Source organism: Pseudonaja textilis, chromosome 11 (genome assembly GCF_049901715.1).
Source record: "Pseudonaja textilis isolate UNSWEBS1 chromosome 11, rPseTex1.2, whole genome shotgun sequence".
Classification (NCBI taxonomy): Eukaryota; Metazoa; Chordata; class Lepidosauria; order Squamata; family Elapidae; genus Pseudonaja; species Pseudonaja textilis.
Window position 1 is genome coordinate 3186508 of NC_142000.1, and position 25378 is coordinate 3211885.

A 25378-nucleotide genomic window follows, 5' to 3' on the forward strand; every position below is an offset into this window, starting at 1 on the left:
AGTCAATCGGCAGACAAACAGACGGGAAAATGGGACTGTTGTGAGAGGCTGAACCAAAGTGGGAAGATGTGTAGGCATGCACACACATATATGTAAATTGAAAAAAAAAAATAGCAGTCATCTTCAAAATGAAAGCAATCCACGCGGGCTGACAGGGACACCCAAACAGCCCAATGTGGCTTGGGGGCTGTTAGGAATATAAGTCACCTAACAGGTATTTGGGTTAGAAATATATAAACCAGGATAAACATTTTAGTACTATATCTTTAAGGGAATGCAAGAGCATGCAATTGGGTGTGGTTTCTCAAACAGTCCTAAAATGGAGCCAGAAACCTGGGTTGTTTAGTCTTAGTCTTAATCTCAAAAGAGAGTGTGTCTCCATCTCTGTTTCCTTCTGTTGGAAAGTATTACTGTTGCTCCATTTCTTCTAATTGACTGATATTACTGGATTTAATGTAAGTCTGATACTGAACTGTTTGTGACACTGGAATTTGATATTTGGATTATCCCTGGATGAAAACCGACTGATTTACTTGTGAATGACTTTGGACTGCTTATTTTGGACTTTGCTTAAACCTTTCTGGAAGTAAAAACCTACATTTACTGTACAGTGTATCTGTTTGCTCTGTGTGTATTATTCCAACACTACTCTCAAATACGTCTCCCTGTGTGCGCTAATTCTCCTAACGGGGAATTACCTCAACATGGGTTATGGGCCCAGGCCATACCAGGCTCAGATAACTGAGAGTTAGTGTGAATGCACAGTACTGTATACAGACAGCTGTTTACTGTTTAATTGTGGTTTATTATCCTGGTAAAGATGACACAAGTCACTTCAACAAGTCTATCACTGATAACCCAGTTGGATGGAACAAACTATGTTTCCTGGTCTATGAAGTACAGTCTACTTCTGCGTAAAGAAGGTTTATGGAATGTAGTTCAAGACCCACCGGATGTAAATGCTTGGGATCCAGAAAATGAGGATGATGCCAAGAAACTTGCTGACTTTAAACAAAACAATGAACGAGCTCTTTGTATAATTGGACTAACACTGAGTGACCATCAGCTAGTCCATATTCGTGGAGAAGAGTCTGCTGCTAAGTGTTGGGAGAATTTGAAGAGGATTTATGTTCGTGACAGTGTAGGTGCACGCATACATCTTACACATAAACTGTTCAGAGCACGTCTTCTAAAAGGTGGAGATATGTTAGCTCATTTAAACTTCATGAAAAGAACTTTTCAGGAGCTACATGAAAAAGAACTGATATTTTCAGAGCTGCATCAAGTTTACATCATTCTTTCCTCATTGGATGAAAGTTATGATGATTATGTATCTTCACTGGAAGTCCTGCCCAGAGATAAACTGACATTGACTGACATAACTGGAAGGTTGCTAAAAGAAGCAAGAAGATGGCTGGATAGGGACCAACTGAGGAAGGAACAATCACAAGTAGAGGATTTATCTTCAACTGCCTATACTGTTAGGAAATGTTTTTCTTGTGGGGCTAGAGGACATATAGCTAAATTTTGTAAGAAGGGAAAACAACAGAATACTGGCAAACACCAGAAGGCCAAGAAGAATGTTAGTTTAGCTATGTCTAGCAATTCAACTGTAAACCATGATTTGTGGGTTGTTGATAGTGGAGCATCACAATGCATTACTAAGGATAGAAACAGGTTTGTAAAGATGTCCACAAGTAAACAACATGTATCATTGGCAAATGGATGGAAGATTAAAGCATCAGGTGAAGGTACTGCATATTGTTCTTGTATAAACGAACATTTAACTATGTTATATGTACCTAATCTGAAATTTAATTTATTATCAGTAAGGGTTTAGTTAATATTGGTTATGTAGTAACCTTTAGGGGAGATAAGTGTATAATAGAGAAAGAGGGTAAAAGTGTTACTGCTACTTTAAAGAATGATTTATCTGTAATACATGATGATCAGCTGAAAATGGCTAACTCAGTTTATAACAATGTTAAGCCACATGATGAATGTATACATTTACTACAAAGACCTCTAGGGCACATTAATTTCAAAATGTTCAAACAAAGTGTTGAATTGTCAGAGGGAATAAAACTGAAACCTTGTATCAAGTATTTACACTGTAATGCTTTTAGTCAAGAAAAGAGTAAGGTTACTCCAGCAAACAGACTTAATGGGTTTAAGACCAAAGAACCTTTAGAGGTTGTTTTGCTGACATAATTGGTCCTAAGAAACCAAGTTTAGGAGGTGTCTGTTATATTTTGAGTATTATGGACAATTACTCACGATATGGTTTCTGCTATCTTATGAAAAACAAAACAGAAACATTCCAACATTTCTTTAACTGGCTAAGGTTTGCTGAGAGAAAAATGAAAAGTAAAGTAATTACTTTAGTAACTGATAATGGGACTGAGTTTGTTAACAAAAGATTCCAAACAATGTTGAAATTGGCTGATGTTGAGCATAAACATTCTGCACCTTACAGACCACAACATAACTCATTTATAGAATGAAGAGGGCAAACATTACAAGCCATGGCTCGCACTATGTTATCTGATTCAGGTTTACCTGAAACACTGTGGGGTGAGGCCGTAATGTGTAGTAATCATGTGTTAAACAATGTAGTAAATACAACAACTGGAGAATTGCCATTCACTCGTTGGCATGGCAGAAAACCAAATTTAAGTTACCTACACACATTTGGAGCTCCAGCATGGGTGCATATTCCCTCACAAGTATGACTGAAAGGGCAACATAGAGCTAAGAAGTTATTTTTTCTCGGTTATGAGGCTAACCAAAGATCATTTAGATTTTGGGATCAAGGCACAGCTCATGTTTATTGTAGTGCTAGTGCAAAATTTCTAGAGCACATTGGATGGGATAAACTGGAACAGGAATCCAGCAATGATATTATTATTGACACCCAAATAGTCCCTAAAGATAAAACCAGAAAACCCCAAACAGCCATTAAAGAGGAAGAACAGAAGGAAGTAGTAGAACAGGCACAGGAAGAAATAGAAGAACAGGAGCAGGTGGCACAGGTGAGTCCACCAGTAAGCCCTGTATTACCAAGACGTTCAACCCAAGTAACACGACCACCTGATAGATATCAGGCTAGTGTTGTATGCCAAGTGAATACAGTTCCAAGTAATTATAGTGAACTAAAACTGTATCCTGCTAAGGATCAGGCTGCTTGGCAGAAAGCAATGGATAAGGAACTGGAATCTTTAAAAAGACTGGAGGTATACAAAAATGTTAAGTTACCACCAGGTAAACATGCTATAGGATGCAAATGGATATATAAACTAAAGACAGGTGTAGATGGGACTGTTACCCATAAAGCCAGGTTAGTAGCACAAGGGTTCAATCAGACAGCAAATGACTATGATGAGGTGCTTGCACCTAGTCTGAAGGCTACTACATTAAGGGCAGCATTAGTGTGGGCAGCTAAGGAGAAATATATTGTAAATCATTTGGATGTAGAGAGAGCTTATCTGTATGCACTGTTGCAACACACTATATATTTAAAGAAACCTTGGGGTCTTAAAAATGATAATACTGATAATGATTGCTGGAAATTGAAAAAGAGTCTTTATGGCTTGAAACAATCAGGATATGAGTGGAACCAATGTATAGTCAAAGAATTGACTAAATAGGCTTTGTAGCTGGCATGGCTGATCCATGTTTGTTTAAAAGAGAAAGCAAACATGGCTGATCCATGTTTGTTTAAAAGAGAAGTGTAATTTCATTATTGCTATTATTTACTGATGATATAGCATTAATCACCAAAACTGAACAAGAAGCTACTGAGATAATTTCACTATTGGAAAATAAATTTAAGATAAAACAGGAGAAATCAAACAATATCTTGGTTTAAAGATAGATAGAACTAGGGGAGGATACAGAATCTCACAGGCAGATAAAAATAACCAATTACTAAAAAGTTTTAAAATGGAACTTTGTAAGCTGGCTAAAACACCAATGAGCCAGGAGTTTAGCCATAGTGATGTTCAAAGTCCTATTTTTGATAAGAACATTTATCAGTCCTTGATTGGTAGTTTATCTTATCTCAGTAATTGGTCAAGGCCAGATATTGCATACAGTGTTAATCAATTAGCGAGATTTAACGCTGAGCCTACTGAAAGGCACTGGCAAGCTGCTAAACATGTGTTAAGATATCTGAAACAAACAATGCACTATGCATTGTATTTGGAGCCTAAAGATGAACTGAATTTGACTGCATATGCTGATGCAAGTTTTGCTACAGACATAAATACATGAAAATCTACATCGGGTACTGCTGTATTATTGGGAAAAGCATTGATTGGATGGAGATCTATCAGACAGAAACATCTAAGTTTGTCAACAATGGAGGCTGAATTCTCATGTTTGTCTTTACTATGTACAGATTTAGTGTTGTATAAGCAATTATTAATTGATATGGGAATTAATATAACAGATCCTATTGTTATTTACGAAGATAACCAATCAGCAATAGAGATGTCTTCAAATATTGCTGTTAAAACAAGAACGAAACACACAGATTTAAGATATTTAAATGTGAGACAATGTGTGCAAAGTAAGATTAAGCTGGAATACTGTATGTCAGAAAACAATATAGCAGATCATTTTACAAAGGCCCAAGGCTCTATAAAGCATAAGGCTAGCTGTGGACTTAGAATGTAAGGTTGTATATATTATCTTACCCAAAAGGGGAAAATGTTAGGAATAGTCACCTAACAGGTATTTACATTAGAAATATATAAACCAGGATAAATATTTTAGCACTATATCTTTAAGGGAATGCAAGAGCATGCAATTGGTTGTGGTTTCTCAAACAGCCATAAGACGGAGCCAGAAACCTGGGTTGTTTAGTCTTAGTCTTAATCTCAAAAGAGTGTATCTCCATCTCTGTTTCCTTCTGTTGGAAAGTATTGCCGTTGCTCCATTTCTTCTAATTGACTGATATTACTGGATTTAATGTAAGTCTGATACTGAACTGTTTGTGACACTGGAATTTGATATTTGGATTATCCCTGGATGAAAACCGACTGATTTACTTGTGAATGACTTTGGACTGCTTATTTTGGACTTTGCTTAAACCTTTCTGGAAGTAAAAACCTACATTTACTGTACAGTGTATCTGTTTGCTCTGTGTGTATTATTCTAACACTACTCTCAAATACGTCTCCCTGTACGCGCTCATTCTCCTAACGGGGAATTACCTCAACAGGGGCCATAAAATGTCTAGGCAGGCAAACCAGATGCTTGTTGATAATAGCAATAGCACTTCGACTTTTATACTGCTTCTCAGTGCTTTACAGCCCTCTCTAAGTAATGTGCAGACTCAGCCTTTCCCCCCCAACTATCTGGGTCCTTATTTTACCCACCTTGGAAGGACGCAAGGCTGAGTCAACCTGGAGCCTGGGGAGATCTGAACGGCCAAATTGAAGGCAGTCAGCAGAATTAGCTGCAGTATCGCATTCTAACCACTGCACCGACGCAGCTCTTCTAATAAGACACCCCTGGCAGATGCCTCCCCCCCCCCCCCCGCCCCAGCTCTTGCTAACCACCTTCTCTCAGGAAAGCTGCTTAGGTGCAGACCTACCTTCAACAACTTGGCCTTCATGGTGGAAGGGATTGTGGTCTGGTTGACAAACTGGAAGGAGGGGGCAGCGTTGTTAGGATACCGTGCAGGGAACATCACCAGCATCTTCACCCTGTGGTTGCTGAGGTGCACTGAGACTGTGCAGTTCCTATTGACCGCGTCCATCTGCCAGAGCCAAGCGGGGAAGAAATGTTAGAGGAGAGGCTAACATCGGGTTCACCCTGCCTTCTGCTGGCATTTCCTTACAAGGGTCGGGGGCTGGAAGACGAGAGCAAAAGTGCCCCTGGTAGGGCAACCTGATCCCGCACGAAGGTACGGAGGACGAGAGGTTATCTGGAAGGATGAAGTCAGAGATGCCTTTAAGGAAGGAAATACCTATCTCCAAATTGTTGGAAGTGCAAAGATGTATATCAGGCACATTTTTTTCACATGTGGTGGACCTGCAATGCTGCAAAAAAGTATTGGAGGCTGATCCAGACATGGGTGGGACAAATGGTGGGAGAGTGTATTCCATTTAAGCCGGCATTTTTTTCTCCTAGGAATAATACCAGAAAGAGTATTCGTGTTGACGGCAGCTGGAATAATGTATGCGCCATACTGGGAGAAGGAAAGCATACCGCCAGATACAGAGATAATAAGGAAAATTATGGCCTGCGCAGAATCGGACAGGTTAAGCCTAGAATTAAAAAAAACAAGGGAGGGAATCTGAGTACTATGAAACGTGGAATAAATTCTATCCGTGGTTGCATAGAAAAAGGCAAGGTTGGAACATAAGTAGCTACGATGATCAGAATAATTAGTAAACAATGTATCAAACAAGAGGATTGTAAATGGTGAAGTAAAATGTGTATAATAATGTCGGAACGGCTACACCGTGTTGTATTCTTATAATTAAAATTAAAAAAATAAACAAATAAAAAAGAAAGGAAAATATCTTTTGGTGTAGTGCAGGGGTCTTCAAACTTGACCGCTTTAAGACTTGTGGACTTCAACTCCCAGAATTCCTCCTCTAGTCATGTTAGTTCAAGAATTCTGGGAATTGAAGTCCACAAGTCTTAAAATTGCCAAGTTTGAAGAGCCTTGGTGTAGTGCCTTGATGTTCTCGCAGCTTGGTGGTTTGTTTGCAGACTTTTCCTTATCCAGTCTGGTAACATCTTCAATGCTAAAAGGGAGTGGGCTTTGCCCTCCGTTTATCTTGTAAGAGTAACACCAAGGTTAATATTAGACCAACGATCAAGAAGCAAACAATACCCCAGTGAAGGAACCACCAACTCAATCAGTCAACAAGAGACCAGTCAAAAAATGACCAAGAACACTCCCACCAACACTGATGGGACAAGTCTGTTGTATATAAACAGAAAGTAAACCCCACTCTCTTCAAGTGCTGATCTTGTTCCCTTGTTGGGTAATGAAATGCCCGCAAGAAAAAAAACACCAAGCTCAGAGAGGACCAAGGACGGCACCTCTCCCAAGGCTGCCAATCAGAACATGTTTTGCGCATCCCTAAGGGAGGGTGGCAGGACGACAGCCACAACGAAAGAAAAACAGGAAAGAGAAGGACGAAGGTGAGCGATCTCCAGGAATTAATAGGCAATTCCAAAACCTTGTGTTCTATCCAGGAACCAGATAAAAGTTGCTTTTCTCACCTCCATATTTACGTTGCGGATTTGCACGTTGATCAGAGAGAACTCCTGTTGTAAGGTTTGAGGCAGCCCCAGCTGGTCCAGCTTCTTTCCAACCAGGAAGGCTTTCTGGGAATCTTCTTTGAAAACTGTAAGAGAGAGGAGAGTCTTTGGGCGGGGCAGGAGAGCTCTGGGCCTAGAAGGCGGCCTAAACACTGGGGGAGGAAAAGGGAAATGGGTTGTTTGGGGGGCAGGCCCAGGCTCTGCAAAACACGGCCGAGGAAAAAGCAACATTCCAGGTGGACGGGACTGGCTTCTTCCTAAATTGTGAAGGAATCTTTGCATCGTCACGTTAGGCTTACAGGTAGCAGCACTAGGCTGACCTGGCTAAACAGGGCCGGATGAAGTCAAAAGCTCACTTCCTTTCACTCAGGAAGTTGCTTAAAAACTCTATGTCCTTAGAGCTCACAGCATTGCTAGAGACCCACTTTACGGTGTTTATGTCGTTTCCCTCTGGAAGGAGGTTATAGATTCTGCATCAGCTTTATCCCTAGGCCAGGGGTCTCCAACCTTGGCCGCCTTTAACCTGGCGGACTTCCACTCCCAGAATTCCCCAGCCAGCTTTGCTTAAAGTTGCCAAGGTTGGAGACCGCTGCCCTAGGCCAGGGGTAGGGAATCTTGGCTCTTTTATCACTTATGGACTTCCACTCCCAGAATTCCTGAGTGAGCCATAAAAGGTTCCCCATCCCTGGCCTACTGGTTTTTCAGTTGTGAGGGAAATCAATTTTTGACTTGAATGGGACTATTTAATATACAAATGTAGGACATATCAGGAATTCTGGGAGTTGAAGTCCATAAGTGATAAAAGAGCCAAGTTTCCCAACCCCGGCCTTAGGCCATCCGTCTGGTAAACTTGCAAGATTTGTTTATCTCACTATGTACATGTATTGTTTCTCTGTGTGGGTATATACTAATAATTTTGTATTTATTTATTTTATCATGTTCATGCAGTGTATATTGAGACCTGTATGCAATGAAATTTCATTTTAATATATGCTGTTTAGTGTACATTCAAAGTGACAATAAAGTAATTATTCTATTCTATTCTATTCTATTCTCATTCTATTCTACTCTACACTCCCCCCCCCTCTACTCTACTGTACTCTACTGTATTTTATTCTATTGCATTCTAATTCCATATTCTATTCTATCCTAAACTATCCATAATTTTGCCAGGGACTCATCAGGGAAGTTAACGGGCCAACCCAGGAAGTTAAAAACAACAATTCTGAAATATAGCAACAATAAGCCATGTTCTCAACCTTCTGCCATAAAAATTGCTTGGGCACATTCAGGAGTCAGGCATAATTTGAATGTATCTTTTACAAGACAGCCACTCTGAAGTAGTGGTTAAGGTGCTGGACTAGAGACTAGGAGACGATGAGTTCTAGTGCCTTCTTAGGCAGGAAAATTAGCTGGGTGACTTTGGGCCAATCACCAGGAGACTGAGAGTTCCAGTCCCGCCTTAGATATGCAAGCCAGCTGGATGACTTTGAACCCAGCTCAGCCCGCCTTCACAGGGATGTTGTTGTAGGGAAAACAGGAGGAGGGAGAAGAATTGGGTATGTTTGCAGCCTTGAGTTGTTTTTAAAAATAGTAAAGACTAAATTAGAAAATGTAATAAATAAATACATGCATTTTAATCTTGGGCAGTGATGATCAAAGTTCCATCTTTTTTAAAAAAAAATGCACGTGGAGTCCAAAGATTTCTCACTCCACCCTAAAATGAAGGGATCATTTACCACCACCCCTTACCCCCCCCCACAGATACCAGGACTCACTTTCCTCCTCTCCGTGGGTGAAGTTCTGCTGGGCCTCTGACTCCTGGGCTGGCAGGGCCTTGTCTGCCTCGGGCAGGAGGGAAATCCCATCAATCAGCTCCTCCACCCCTTCCAAGAGGTCACTGGAGCATAACTGGAACAAGAGGCAGTGAAGGTAGCGCAGTGCAGCCAAGCCGAGCCAAAGCTAAGCCAACACCAGGTGAGCGAACAAGGGAGGGGGAAACGGCAGGTCCCAGCCTGGAAGGAAGGGCAGGTCCTGTGGCTTATGGTAGAGTTTGTTTAGTGACGGTTCGAAGTTACAGTCTCGCCGAAAAAGGGACTTATGACCCTTTTTCACACTTATGGCCGTTGCAGCATCTCCAAGGGTCTTGTGATCAAAATTCAGGATGCTTGTAAACTGATTTGTATTTATGACGGTGGCTGTGTCCCAAGCTCATGTGATTCTCTTCTCGCAATCATGTTCCCAATTTAACAAGGGCAGTGATTCACTTAACAACGCCTTGAAAAGTTGTAAAACGGGGCAAAACTCGCTTAACAGGAATTTTGGCCTCGATTGTGGTCGTAAGTCTAGGACAGGGGTCCCCATCTTGGCAACTTTAAGACTTGTGGGCTTCAACTCCCAGAATTCTCCAGCCAGCATAACATCGCTGGCTGAGGAATTCTGGGAGTTGAAGTCCACAAGTCTTAAAGTTGCCAAGTTTGGAGGCCTTTGGTCTAGGACTCCCTGTACTCTCACCCCTTTGAGTCGATCCAGAACAGGAAACAGACTTGACAAGAAGTCTAAAACTAAGTTTTGAGACAGGCTCAGGATCTTTGTAAGTCTGCTTCTTTTTTCCTCCCCTCCTGATGTACCCCAGAGTCAGGAGAGATGCGGCCTGATCTCTGCTCCGATCTCCTTTCCCAGCCCTCTAGCCTTGCTTCTGTGTAACAGCCTCTGAATATTTTCCCCAAGGTTATCTCTAGGGCTGCCTCTTTCTACTGCTCTACTGGGATGAAGCTGCATCTACCTCTTTGTCAGCTGATGAATTGCTCCGCAGCATCACAATACTGGTTTAGTTTAGTTTAGTTTAGTTTAGTTTAGTTTAGTTTAGTTTATTGTCATTGTACATCGTACAACGAAATTAAATACCATCTTCAATGTACTATACAGTAGAATTCAATATGGTTACTGCCCTGGGATAGAAGCTGTTTTTCAGCCTATTTGTCCTTGTTTTTATTATTCTGTACCGTCTGCCAGATGGTCATAGTTCAAAAAAAGGGGGTTCCCAGGATGAGATGGATCTTTGAGGATGTTTTGAACTTTCTTAAGGCAGCGGGAGCTACAAAGCTCTTCCAAAGAGGGGAGAGGGCAACCCATGATCCTCTGGGCAATGACATTAACCCTCTGGAGTGCTGTCCTCTCTGCCCCTGTGCAATTGGCAAAACCTACAGAGGTGCAGTAAGTTAAGACGCTCTCTATGGTGCAGCGGGAGAAGGTCACCAGCAGTTTCTTATTCAGTTGTTGTTTCCTGAGAAGTCTCAGGTCGTATAATCTCTGCTGGGCCCTTTCGACCGGGGCTGCAAAGTGGGCACCCCAGGTCAGGTCCTCTTTTAGGGTAACACCCAGAAACTTAAAACTGGCCACTTGCTCCAAACGTTCCATTTGTTGGCTGCCTCCTTTCTCATTTGCCTGTCTTTCAGGTTAATGACCACAGTTGCCTATCTAACGTTCTCAAAACCTTCGTGCTAAGTTTGGCCATCAATTTGTCCTCTTCACTGTGACCAGGACGCAAAGCCAATACACTACAGAGGAGGATAAGGACGTTGTCCAACAACGCTATACAGCAGGGGTGTCAAACTCAATTTCATTGAGGGCTGCATCAGGGTTGTGTTTGACCTCGAGAGGTGTGGGGGGACGGGACGTGGCAAGGGTGAGCGTGGCCAGCTCAACGTCACTCATTGAGGCTGCATTTTCGCTGGCAGACAAACCACAGGCCAGTTCTTCGCTGTTTTCAGGGTGGGGCAGCAGGCCAGGTCTAAGCACCCCGGCTTGAGTTTGACACCCCTGCTATACAGCCATCTTCCACAGGTGCCTTCCTTTCATTCTCTTCCAGAATGATAAAGAGTTTTCCACTGCAGAGGTCTGGCCCTCCCCAGTTACTTGTCTCTGAATCCGCCGTAAATCAACCGTAGGGAAAACACATTTATGGAAATATATAGGAAACCCCAAGAAGAAACCTGCCAGACCCCTACAGTGGGAAAGAGGAGCCCAGGCAAGTTGCATGGACAGGGCTCTTATATTTTCAAGCCGGGGCCAGGAAAGAATTCCGAATCCTTAAGACTTACCCGCTGTAGCTGACAATCCACTCGCCACATCCGAAGGGTCTGGTCTCGAGACCAGGTGACCAGCTGGTAGTCCTTTGACCCTTAAAGGAAGAGAGGAAATGCCTGTCATACACTATGTAGGCCTGCTTTTGAATTCAAAGGCAGGAAAAAGTCAGAATCTATAGAAAATGAACCAGGAAAAAAAGAGTCAGCAATATATTTGTGTACATAATGTTGCACAAATCTCCCACCTTTTAGCCTTGGAGTGAAGGAACCTACACAGGGAGGGCCTTTCAATGTGCCCTAAGCCTCAGAGAGAAAAGGACTGGCTAACAGCAGTGCCAAAAGTACTTAGACTTATATACCGCTTCCCAGTGCTTTCCAGGTCTCTCTAAGCGGTTGACAGAGTCAGCCTCTTGCTCCCAACAATCTGGGTCCTCATTTTACCCACCTTGGAAGGACAGAAGGCTGAATCAACCTTGCTGCATTCTAACCACTGTGCCACTATGACAGGAAGGAAGGAAGGAAGGAAGGAAGGAAGGAAGGAAGGAAGGAAGGAAGGAAGGAAGGAAGGAAGGAAGGAAGGAAGGAAGCAATAGTACTTAGATTTATATACTGCTTCCCAGTGCTTTCCAGATCTCTCTACGTGGTTTACAGAGTCAGCCTATTGCTCCCAACAGTCTGGGTCCTCGTTTTACCGACCTCGGAAGGACGGAAGGCTGAGTCAACCTTGAGCCAGTCAGGATTGAACTGCTGGCAGTCAGCAGAATTAGCTTGCAATCCTGCATTGTAACCACTGTGCCACTGTGGCTCCAAATGTTTTCTTGATTTAAGTGGAAACAAAGCTGTTTGCACTGAGGGTCTGTTCCCTAAACAACATGAAAACATTTTAATTGGACATTGATCGATAACAGGGCTTGGCCAGAGGAGAAAGGGAAAGGTGATTGTATCCTTTGCGCGTGCAGACTGGCAGATTCGGCGTTGCTACTTCTGTAACCACTTTTGTTTTCAGCAAAAACAATGGAAAATAATGGGCTAGGAGCCTTTCTTCACTAACGAACTCAAGTGGGATGGGTCACATTGAATAAAAACAATATGGGATGAAAATAACTATATACAGCATCAAGAATTGCACTCGCACAATCTTGGAAAATGGCCACTATACCGACAGACTGTTTAGTAATCTGTAAAAATTTTGACTGTGCAGAAATGGACAAACTTACTGTAGAATTAAACAATAAGGAAGACTCGGAATATTATTCAACTTGGGATAACTGGTATCAATGGATAGATAGCAGGAATATGAAACAGATAGATTAGAATAAGATATAAACTTTGTGTCTGTGTGTGTATATATATGTATGTATCTCTCTCTGTGTGTATAATTATCTGAAAATGTATATAGTTAAGATTTTTGTACTGTCAAAGATTGATGGTGAATTGTACAAACCTATTTTTTATAGATTTGTTTTTTTAATGTTTAAATTTCAATAAAGGTTTAAAATTAAAAAGAAAAGAAAATAACTATATATAGAGTGGGAATCTGTTCAGCTGAGTTCACTGTTCCAATAATAAGGAGAGAGGACGCCCCCCCCTCACCCCATCCCCAGTTACACACCTTCCTTCTGTTTCCTCCACTGGAATTCTAGCACAACATCGTCATGCCCCACAAAGGTGTGAACTGGTGTGTTGAGATCGCACACATCCCAAAGGAGGAGGCTGTTCTCTCTTCGAAGCTGCGGCACCATCACCGTCACCAGCCCATTGCTAAAAGGCTAGGAAGGGGAAAGAAGGGGGGTTAATGGTTCGCCTCCTTCTCCTTTTTCCAGGAGGTCTACAGTTGTACAGGACCGCTGGGGAGAATAGTGTGGTAGGCGAATATCCAGGCCCAGGAAAACACTGCAGGATCCAATTTGAGGTTTTGTCTTTCAGGCACATGCTAGAGCCCATCCACAGGAAACTTATCTGGGTGCTTAGTGGCATACCACACACAGAACAGCACAAAGCACGCAGAGAAGTTCCCTGAGGGTGGGCTTCAGCATGAGTCCGAAAGCTCGGAAAACAAAACCTCCGGTCCTGCTGACCGACACAGATTGGATCCTGCAGAATGATGTGTGTTTACAAGCTTCCTAACCTCTCACGGTAAGTGGGCAGTAATTAAAGCAGGCTATGGGTTTCCTCCACAATTCTTTCCTTTGCGCCCTCAATCTCCTTCTCCGTAGCTGGGTGTTGTGGTTTGCCTGCAGCAGGTGCCGACGGCTGAGGTCTCGGAGAGCGAGGACTCAGCCGAGGGGCCTGTGCGTGTGATGCAGGGATGGGGCCAGGACCATCAGGCAGTGGAGTGCTGCCTTTGGAGATTGTGGGGGCTGGAAGCGGCAATGAGGAGGTTCCCGAGGAGCCTGTGCCAAGTTCGCATGCGCGCAGGATTGCTCATAGGAAAGAGCAGCTACAACAGCACGGGCGACTCGGGAGTAAGGCTGCAAGGTAATGGCTCCTCCCTTAAGAGAGAAAAGCCAGCTGAGAAACTGGAGTTCTTTGCAGGAAGCAAAGAAATTTTTGCACTCAAACCTTGTAGACGTTCGGAATATTTTGGTTGATGTTTGGAGTCTCTTTCTGTTTGAAATATTTCTTAGTAATTTTATCTGGTGTTCTTGGCAGCCTTGCACAACCTTGGCAAGGCTCGTTCTTATTAAAGACAATTAGTCTGAAACAGCCTTTTTACCGGGAAGGAACGGAATTCGTAAAGAATCATTAAAAGGTTTTGCTGTTACCTCTGTTTGGTGTTTGTTTCCTTGGAACAAAGTTTGGGTCAGAACACTGGGAGTGTCCCTGAGTTACAATTCTACCTTTGGTTTTAGCAGGCAGAGGTTGAAGCTTATAAAGTTTAAGGCAAAACATGTGTGTAGAGTAATGGTGAACATAATAGCAAGCAACACTGGAGATCACATTAGTGGGCATCTCTTATCACCATGATGTACCTGTTGTAGACCTTTCTTGCCCAGAGGAACACAAAGAAGAGACACGGTCCCAGAAGACAACGCAACTAGATTTAAGGCTTCCCCTGCCCGGCATTGCCAGCTTATCCCAGCCAAGGAATAGTGGAAGCAGCCACCCGTGCCCATCAAATATTTCGGTTTGTTTAGCTTGGCACTGTCTGTGCAAGCCTTTAAAGTAGTATCTCCCAGATCTGGACTGCAGCTTCCTTCTCCAGGGCAACCAAGGATGACAGGAAATGCAGTTAAACACACAGTTGGAGGTACATCAACTGACAACAGGTTTCGGGCCAAACTGTGTCTTTCCCAACCTTACCAGGAGAATGAACTTCCGGTGCTGGGTAGGGGAAGGATTGTGTGAATGTGGGTGTTCTACTGTGAGCTGCCGTCTTTCCCCCAAGCAGAGATTAGGCCATGGGAACCACCTGGGAACACAGGTAACTCTTTGCAGCTCCTAGAACATGCCACAGATCACACCACCAAAATTTAATAGAAGCCACCCAAAGGCAACCGTGAGTAGTTTTTTTTTTTTTGAAAAAAAAAGTCTACAAATAAAGTAAATGCCACTAGCAGCCTCAAAAAACTTAATTTTAAACACCCCCCACCCCATCAAACACCTCAAAAGTAAAACAGATGGAGCCCAAACCTGAAACCAAAGATGAAAACCTCCTAGAATGCATATGGGTCAAGATAAAAGAAAAAAAGAATGACATGGCCATAGGTGTATATTATAGGCCACCCAATCAAGCAGAAAAAATAAATGTCCCTTTTGCCAGCCAACTAACAAACATATGCAGGAAACACACAACAACAGTAATAGGAGACTTCAATTATCCTGATATCAATTGGAAAACTAATTCTGCACCAAGTGGGAAATCAAATACGTTCCTAACTAACCTAGCTGACAACTTTGTTGTCCAAAAGTTAGAGGGTGAAACTAGAGGGACAGCCATACTGGACTTAATTCTTACAAACAGAGAAGAAGTGATAGAGGGAGTTGAAACTGCAGGAACCTTGGGTGAGAGTGACCATGTCATACTAGAATTCAACAGAACACACAAACAATCAACAGAACATAATGACACCAGAGTCTTGGATTTTAAAAGAGCTGATTTCAATAAACGCAGAGAGAACTTGGGAAAGATTCCATGGATGAAAATCCTAAAGGGGAAAACAAGAATCTTGGGAAACTCTAAAAAGTATGATCATAGAAGCCCAGACAAGCACAATACCACTGAGAAAGAAAAACAAGAAATGCAAGAAGAAACCAGCATGGCTGTACAAAGTTCTTTCTGGCAAATTGAAAGAAAAAAAGGATAAGTACAAAAAATGGAAAGAAGGACATACAACTAAGGCAGAATATCAGCAGATAGCCAAAATCTGCAATGACAAAGTCAGGATAGCAAAGGCTCAAAACGAACAAAGACTTGCAACAAAAGTCAAAGATAATAAAAAAAGGTTTCATCCAACATATAAATAACAAGAAAAAATTAAGGAAACAGTCGGTCCACTAAAGAGAGAAGATGGCAAGGAACTAACAGGCAACAGAGAGAAAGCAGAACTGCTTAACTCATTCTTGCATCCGTTTTCACGCAAAAAGAAACTATAGCTCAACCCACCAAAAACATCGGTAAAAGACAGACCAGAAATAAAAGTTAAAATAAGTTAAAAAATAGTAAGAGAACACCTGTCTGATCTTGAAGAAAACAAATCACCGCGGCCTGATGAATTACATCCCAGAATTTTAAACGTGCTGGCAGAGGTTATCTCAGAACCACTGCACCATATCTTTCAAAAATCCTGGAGCACCAGGAAACTACCAGAGGACTGGAAAAGAGCTAATGTGGTTCCCATCTTTAAAAAAAAAGGGGGGGGGGGAAATAGACTCAGGAAACTACAGACCAACCATCTAATATCAATACCCGGGAAGATACTGGAAAAGATAATAAAAAAACAGATCTGCCAACATCTAGAAACAAGTAAAGTAATAACTAGCAGTCAGCACAGGTTTGTTAAGAACAGATCATGCCAAACCAATCTTATTTCATTCTTCAACACAGTGACTAAATTAGTAGACCAGCAAAATACTGTGGACATAATATATTTAGATTTCAGCAAGGCATTTGACAAAGTAGACCACAACCTACTTCCTAGTAAGCTAGAAAAAAGTGGAATAGATAGCACCACCACTAGATGGACTCGCAACTAGCTGGCAAACCGTACTCAACGAGTAGTCCTTAATGGGTCTAAGTCTACATGGAGGGATGTAAGCAGTAGGGTGCCACAAGGTTCTGTCTTAGGCCCAGTAATCTTCAATATCTTCATCAATGACTTATATGAGGGAATAGAAGGGGAACTTACCAAATTTACAGATGATACTAAGTTGGCAGGAATAGCTAACACCCAATAAGATAGGCTCAAGATCCAGATGGATCTTGACAGACTAGAACACTGGGCCATATCTAACAAAATGAAATCCAATGTAGAGAAAAGTAAAGTCCTACACTTAGGCAAGAAAAACCAAAAGGACACATATAGACTGGGGGAAACCAGGCTCAATAGCAGTAACTGTGAGAGGGATCTTGGAGTCTTAATGGACAACCAGCTAAATATGAGCCAGCCGTGTGCAGCAGCAGCCAAAAAAGCCAATGCAGTCCTAAGTTACATTAACAGAGGGATACAATCAAGATCAAGGAAGGTACTAAAACCACTCTACAATGCTTTAGTAAGACCCCACCTAGAGTATTGCATCCAGTTTTGGTCACCACATTATAAAAAAGATGTTGAGACTCTAGAAAAAGTGCAGAAAAGAGCAACCAGGATGATTAGGGGACTGGAGGCTAAAACATACAACGAACGGTTGCAGGAACTGGGCCTGGCTAGTCTTGTGAAGAGAAGGACCAGGGGAGACATGATAGCGGTCTTCCAATAGTTGAGGGGCTGCCACAGAGAGGAGGAGGGGGTCAAGCTATTTTCTAAAGCGCCTGTTGGCCAGACAAGGAATAATGGATGGAAACTGATCAAGGAGAGATTCAACCTGGAAATAAGAAGGAATTTTCTGACCGTGAGAACAATCAACTAATGGAACAGAAGTTGCCCTCGGAAGTTGTGGGAGCGCCATCATTTGAGACTTTCAAGAAGAGACTGGACTGCCATTTGTCAGAAATGGTGTAGGGTCTCCTGCTTGGGCGGGGAGTTGGACTAGATGACCTACAAGGTCCCTTCCAACTCTGATTATCCGTACCTCCACCCTTCCGCTTCCAGTGAAGTCACCATGTAATTGCTAACTTCCCCACCAGCAGAAATAGCTCCTGGCCAAAAACCATGTGGCGATAGGACTTAGACTTATATACCACTTTACAATGCTTTTAGAGCCCTCTCTATGTGGTTTACAGAGTCAGCCTGTTGCCCCCAACAATTTGGGTCCCCATTTACCCACCTTGGAAGGATGAAAGGCTGAGTCAACCTTAAGCGGCTCAGGATCGAACTGCTGGCAGTCAGCAGAATTAGCCTGCAATCCTGCATTCTAATCACTGCCCCAGTGCGGTTCATGTAGTTGGTTCTCTTCAGTCCTGGCCACTGGCCATCAGTCCCTCCAGCGCCCCTTGGGCGAGCAAGAGGCGCAGCCAGCCTTTCTGCTCAGCTGGGCTCCACGGCGGCTCTACTTACCGTATATCTGGCTTTCCAGACTGGAACTTGACAGGCCAAAATGTTGAGGTATTTTCGGGGTTGTCGATAGTCCCAGAACTTCAACAAGAGACAGAAAAGGCCACTCAGGTGAAAGATGTTTAAGCGGTGTAACAGAAGAAAACCACCACCGTATAAAAAAAAATTTATTAAATTAAAAGGCCCTAAAAGATTTGTGAATGGAGAATTCCAGCAGCTGTTGTTGTTGGGTGTGTGTGTGTGTGTGTGTGTGTGTGTGTGTGTGTGTGTGTGTGTGTGGATTCAAGGCTCCTGAAAATCTTTAGCTTTCCATTTGCGGGATCAGATATCAAAGGATTCCACAGAGCAAAACCTCCCGTTAATCATCGGAAGATACAGATCATCTACTCCGGGCCTTGGAATGCCAATCAACCAATCCATCATTTTTTTTTAGATCACAGGAAGGAGAGGAATGAAAAACTGACTTTCTGCGTTGGTGTTCAACAGAACAGCATTTTTTCCTTCTATTGGCAGCCATTTGCCTGTAGAGATCGTTTCCTTCATACCTCCAGCATTCCTCATTTTAATGAGTAGATGATTTCTCCTCTCAGGGCTATGACAACACGGCTTAGAAATTCTGATAATCTTTGATTTATGACCCAGATTGGGATTGGAATGTCTGTCGCTTAGCAATATGGTTATTCAAGCGAGTAGCACTTGATTTTTTGACCACCTCTTTTGCAGTGGTCATTAAGCAGATCACACAGTTGTTAGGTGAATCCAGCTTTCCCCATTGATTTTGTTTCTGGAAACGTTCCCTCTGGAAGTCATAAATAGTGACCACGTGACCCTGGATACTGCAATCATTGGAAATATATGCTAGTTCCCGGGTGCCCAAATTTTTATCGCTCAATCACAGGGACACTACAACAGTCCTAAATGTGACGACTTGCTGTGTGTCACTTTTTTCAGTGCCATCACAACTGCAAATGACCATTAAATGAAATGGTCATAAGTTGAGGATGAACTGTGTTTTCAGGATAACTATTCATGTCAGCTTGCAACTTTTTTAAAAAAAACACCAATTGTACTTAGGAATATTTACAATGGCAGCAAACATTACAATGATACCTTTACTTGTAAGAATATTACAAATTATCATTGCATTAGTGGACTTTCCAGGATTTGCTGAGCTTCCCAAATGAACAAAAAAACTCAATTAAATGCTGATAAATGAATGCACATGTAAGACAAATTTAAAGATCGCTAGACTGCAATGGCCTGATGCTTTTGCCTACAGCATAGGTGTCATACCCTTGTCAGAATTTGATTCGGAGGGGGAGGCTGAGCAGCTGACAGGGAGTGGGCGAAGGGCAAAGTCCGGCTGGGCAGAGCAGGGGAGAAGTAGAGCAAGGCAGAAGGAGTTCAGAGGAAGACCCAGGCCCACCCCCTCTTCATCCTAGGGCATACAGGGAGGAACGGAGAAGTGAGCAACATGAGTTGCATGGCTTACAGGGAAGGAAAAGGCCCTGATTCCCTTCATTAGCTGCAGCTGAGAACACAGTGTTTAAAAAGGGAAGTTGCGCACAGCAAACTGTTGAGAGCAAATCGTGAATTATCTGGGATTGTCGAGGCTTATCTGGGTTCCTGGCGTCTTCCCAGCTGTGTGTGTTTTGTTGGCCTTTGAAGTCTGCAATTTCTTATCCTGCCCTGTCCAGTTAATTGCTGCAGTATGCTTTGTGTGGCTTTTTATTTACAGTTTGTATGTACTTTTTTTTCGGACTGAATTTCTTCCACTTAAAGACTGTTCTTGGGAGAGTTTTTTCTCCAGCCGAAGGTAACTGGACATTGGGAGCAAAGTTAGAGGTATTAAAGGGACTTTTCTTATTTATGTGACTGTGTTGCCTTTGGGTCATCACAATAAAGGGGCAATACCTTTGCCCCTTTGGGTCATCACAATAAGTGTGTTGCTGAAACACCACCACAACAAATTCAGGCAAGGATCCAGAGAAAACAGACCCCTCATTCACCAGGGATACCCACCCACCTCCGGTCATTCAAGTCAGGAAACAGGATTCAGTCTCACTGTACTCTTTATTCATTTTCTGGTGGTCCTCATGACAAGTGAAGGCCAGTAGAGACTGACACTGCTGGGGGTCCCATGGATTTTCTGTCCAGCCCCAAACAAGCATCCAACCTAACCAATGACTTCCACTCTGCCAGGGCATCCCTTGCAAACGCCAGATGCTGGCCCAGCCAACCCAGCCCCCTAACTTACCCTGACCGAATTGTCCTGACTGGAGGTGGCCAGAATGTTTTCATTGTCCGGGTGCCAATCCAGCCCGTGGATTTTAGAGAGATGTGCCGCCAGATATTCCACAGCAGTGCTTGGTTTCTGAAAGCAGAGAGAAAGATTTAGTTTGGAAAGTTTCCGGAAGAGGCCACAGCAATCCCACTGGGATGTCACAGGCTGCCCTCGGGAAGCATCCTGGCTTCTCTTTGGCAGCAAATTCCAGGCTGCGGAGCCACAGGACACTGTTCTGTTCTCTGCCGTGTGTTAACGGAAAGCAAAACTCACAAAGCGTATACCGTGTTTCTCCAAAAAGAAGAGCGGGTCCTATTTTCTTTTGACACCCCCCCAAAACGGCTAGGGCTTCTTTTTGGGTGGATCTAATTATTGACTTACCTCGCCACCACAGCAACACAGGAGCCCACTGCTGGCCCACTTTTGCAGACGCTTGCTGCTGTTCGCATGCGTCGCCCCCGGCCTCCATTTCACCGTCACGCCCTTCCGGAAAGCCCTCTGCCGTTGATAACAGCGAATATCGGCTGCACAGGGCTTTCCGGAAGGCTCTGATGGCAAAATGGAGGCCAGGGGCGAAGCGCAGGTCAATCCGGACTTTGTTTCTGGGTTGCGGGTAGCTTTCCAGAAGGCCTCTAATGGAGAAACGGTGGCTGTGGGATGCCCTGCGAGTCACTCTGGAGCCCATTTCTCAGCTGCAGGGGGATTTCTGGAAGGCTCTGGTGGGAAAACAGAGGCGGGGGAGGCGACGTGTGCGAGCGGCTGCAGAAGTGGGCCGCAGGAGGTGAGGCAGGTGTCGGGGTACACAAGGCCTGGTAAGTAGGTCGCTCCATCCCCTCATCCCCACCATGCTTAATTTTTACTTTGCCCCACCCCCCTGCATGCTGGGGTGGGGGTTGGGGTCTTAATTAGGGCTAATTCTGGTGGTAGGGTTTAATTTGAGCACATGCGTTCAAAAACATGATAGGGCTTTTTTTCGAGGTGGGTCTTATTTTAGGGGAAACATGGTCGAGGCCTCTCAAGAGCGATTCTCAGTAAAAATACCTACGCAGGAGGAAATTGTTAAGAAAATCATGGACTGTGCCAAAATGAGTAAATTGACATTTGAAATTAGAGAACAAGAAGATAAACAATTTTATATGATAATGGGATTTATTTTATCAGTGGTTAGATAAAAAGACATGGCAAAGAAATAGATTAGCAAGCATTACAATAAAAGTTAATAGATTTGATATAGACTACAATACAAAACATATAACCATTGGATGAATGTGTAAGATTAAACCATAATGAAATTTAGAATATCTTGTATAGAATGATGGAAAAATAGTTTAGTCAAATGAATGGTTAATAATTGACATTACATAAGCACAAGTTAGATTGATAAGGTGAGAATTTATACAACTTGTGAGTAATGGTAAAAAAAAGGATAGCACAAAAGATTGTAACCAGCTGACACACCGTATGTATATAATTGAAAGATGGTTTTATGTTTTTATGTTTTGTCTGTATGTTCGTTGTAAAAAATAAAAACTTTACAAAAAAAAGGAGAGAGGTTCTCAGTCATGGAGAAGAGGGGTGATAGAAAATAAGTCAAGAATCTTTCTTTGATAGCCGAACAGCAGCTGGCTGGTGGAAGGTGGACGCATATGCGTGGCACAGCTGAGCTGAGGCGACGGCTTGTGTGCCCACAAAGAGGGCTCTGCTTGCCCACTGTGGCATCCGTGCCATAGGTTCACCATATAGGGTCTCCTGTCTGAGCAGGGGGTTGGACTAGAAGACCTCCAATGTCCCTTCCAGCTGTGTTCTGATTGATCAATTGATTTGATTGAAGATATTCCAAAGAAAGAAGCTATGTGTGAGTTGATTTATCCTTCTTAATGGCATGTTTATTAGTTCCGGCTGAAGCCTCACCCTCCGGGATGTTCTTGCATCGCAAGAGACACATGAATGTGATTGGTGCCACCACCTGAATTCACACAAGACCACAACTCCTGCTTCAACAGATGGAAAAGCCTGAGATGCAGGCGGTGGTGGAATTGCGAGGCAACTTGGAGGCACAAAACAGGAAATACCCATGGCTGCATTTCCTACTGATACAGTGTGGAAGTTATGGCACAGGGTCCAATGGCAAGATCCAGGAAGTAAGGTTAAAAATATATATATATTGGGTTATTTCTGTGCTGTAAGAATCGAAAGAGTTTTCACAGGAAAGGTAGGATGACTGAGTTTCCCTCCTATGGGACAAGTTGTTTCCTGCTCAGGGAATCTCTCAAAAGATATCTGTACCATATTCTTTCCACTAAATCTTAATGCTGTTTGTTTGATTTGGGCAATTGTATTGTGTGAACCTAGCAACTGCAGTTTGTCTAAACCATAAGCCATCTTTTTTCATTGCTATTTATCACAAATCATGGATCTCCCAAAGGGGCTTTTTCAAGAGACAAACTGGACTTTCTGGTTTTTCTTTGAAGACGTTTCGCTTCTCATCCAAGAAGCATCTTCAGTTCTGACTGGATGGTGGGGAATGGAAGGATTGATACTCCTTTTTAATTTTTTTAAAAAAATCTTTATTAAACGTTAAAAAAGAGTACATACAAAATACAGTACAACTCGTTAAAACGGAAAAAAAACACTGTAAACATTACAAATCATTTTGACGGTGCTTATATACCAGGATTTATATTCCTTGCGGTGATCATTATATTCCATTCAGTCAGAACTGAAGAAGCTTCTTGGATGAGAAGCGAAACGTCTTCAACGGAAAACCAGACAGTGCACTTGCCTCTTGAAAAAGCACCTTTGGGGAAACCATGACCTGGATGACAGGGAATCTCCACTGGCAAACCATGGATCTAACATACTGCTTGTGAAGTAGGCTTCAGAGAGCAAAAGGGTCTAACCAGCTTGTAATGTCCACTGTCCCTCCACCTGGTGTCTGTCTGTCTGTCTCCCTTTCCCTCTCTCTCTCTCACACATACACACCAGCGGTGGGATTCAAAATTTTTACTACCGGTTCTGTGGGTGTGTCTTGGTGGGTGTGGCAAGGGAAGGATACTGCAAAATCCCTATTCCCTCCCCACCCCACTAACCTGTTTTCCAGCTCCCTTCTCCTGCGCAGGTCAACCAAAGGAGACCCAGCTGATCAGCTGAGAATCAGTGGGAGGCAGAGAAGAGATGGGGGCAGCATCAGATTTGCCGATTCTCCGAACTACTCAAAATTTCCACTACCGGTTCTCCAGAACTGGTCAGAACCTGCTGAATACCACCACTGACACACACACACATACACACACACACTCCTTAGACAAAAGCAGGGAAAGGGAAGAAACAAGGACTCACCCTTTTGTCCCAAATACGCACATTCCCGTCATGGCTGGTTGCCAAGCAGTTGGCATTTTTCTTATTCCACTTTACCTGGGAGGCTCCAGCTGCAGAAGGAGCAGAGGACTAGGAGTCAACGAACACTTTTCAGAAAGAAACGAGGTCACTACGATAGAGCTAACCTCTCTGGCTCATTCAAACCACAGGGGAGTATTGGGCTCTGTTAGGAATCTGTCCACCAATTAATTGGGTTGGCAATATATAAACCAACAATGTATGTTTGTACCTTTAAAACAAAATCACTGCATTGATTTATACTATATTCCGATTGGTTGATTATATTGCAAATTACCATAAGAGGGAGCTAGAGATCATAGCTTGCTTTCTCTGACATTCTCTCTCTCTGACCTTCTGTTGCTATCTGAGGTTCTCTGTTGTATTTATGCTGTGCTTAGACTTGGATATCTTTGTTTACTGGAAATGACAAAGGCAACCGGTAAGAAGACTTTGTAATTGGATATTCTTTGGACTGTTAAATGTATATGACCTGAACCGTTTATTGGACTGTGCTATTACTTAAAGTAAACTTTAACTCAATTTAGTGTATCTGTGTGTGGCTGGATAATTATTCATAACTACTCTCATAAACGTTTCCATGTGCATATCCTTGTTACTCAAGGGTTATTCTGTCCATATCATAACAGGCTCTGTCTAGCACAAGAGGTGATTATGGTTAGTGTAGACTTAACGGAGTTTCCAAGGAAGGAAGGGACTCCAGAGTTATAACATGGAGCACTACAGGGGAATCAACGCATGCCGCTGCTCCAAGCTGTCACAGGAAAGGGCTACTCCAGTGCTTGAACCTCAAGCAACCTCCTCACTGTCCTGCCCTCCTCTGTGCCATGATGGAAGTTTGGTCTCCAGGAGTATGGATGCTCTAATTAGGATTACTTGTCTGTCTACCACCACATTCCAGAGGCCTTATAAACAATGGGCTACCAGCTAATTTACACAAGAAACAAGGTACTTCCAAGTACTTCTCCAAAGCACCAGAGGGCAGGACAAATAGGTGGTAGTAGTAGGTTGTTAAAGAGAAACCGAACTATAGAAGTCAGGAGAAATTTCCAGAGAGTGAGAACTCTTAATGGAATAGCTTGCCTCCCAGATCTGTGAGTGCTCCATCACTGGAGGTTCTTAAAAATAGAACGGACAACCATTTGACCAGGATGGTATAAGACCGTGATGGCGAACCTATGGCATGCATGCCACAGGTGACATGCGGAGCCATTTGTGCAGGCGAATTTACATGTACTGAGCATGCGCGTGCCTCCCAGCTGATTTTTGGCCCGCTTGAGGCTGTTTTCGTCCTCCTGGAGGCTCGAGGGAAGCCTCTGCAGCCTCAGGAGGTCAAAAAAATGGACCTTCTGGAAATATCGGAAGTGCCGAAAGAGGCCCATTTTCAGCCTCCCGAGGTTTCCCTCAAGCCTCCGTGAGGGCAAAAATGGCCTCCCCAGGCTCCTGAGGCCCTCTGGAGGCTGAAAACGGGCACTCCGGGTATTTCTGGAAGGCCCATTTTTCAGCCTCCCGTGGCTGCAGAGGCTCCGGGTGGATGAAAACAGCCTCAAACAGGCCGAAAATCAGCTGGGAGGCGCACACATGCGCAGTGCAGGTAAGGGGGCATGATGGGGTGTTGCGCGTGCATGCGCGGGAGGGGTGGGGCACATTGCATTGTGGGTGCCAGCATGCAC

The 25378-nt window shown here is 43.3% G+C and overlaps 1 protein-coding gene across 8 annotated transcripts in view; it reads right to left on the bottom strand.

Moving 5' to 3' along the window:
• Positions 1 to 25378, bottom strand: part of WDR59 (WD repeat domain 59) — an 87385-nt gene that overhangs the window by 40837 nt on the left and 21170 nt on the right. For all 8 annotated transcript variants that reach the window (XR_015744929.1, XR_015744928.1, XM_026714414.2 and 5 more), the window contains 8 exons: positions 23649 to 23737; positions 20283 to 20399; positions 18029 to 18106; positions 12985 to 13141; positions 11388 to 11467; positions 9063 to 9195; positions 7246 to 7370; positions 5600 to 5764 (listed from right to left, as the gene is read on the bottom strand). Coding sequence is in view for 6 of the 8 variants with exons in the window: in XM_026714414.2 (XP_026570199.1) it covers positions 5600 to 5764; positions 7246 to 7370; positions 9063 to 9195; positions 11388 to 11467; positions 12985 to 13141; positions 18029 to 18106; positions 20283 to 20399; positions 23649 to 23737 (944 nt within the window). In the remaining 2 variants the exon portion in view is untranslated. The remainder of the gene's footprint in view (positions 1 to 5599; positions 5765 to 7245; positions 7371 to 9062; positions 9196 to 11387; positions 11468 to 12984; positions 13142 to 18028; positions 18107 to 20282; positions 20400 to 23648; positions 23738 to 25378) is intronic.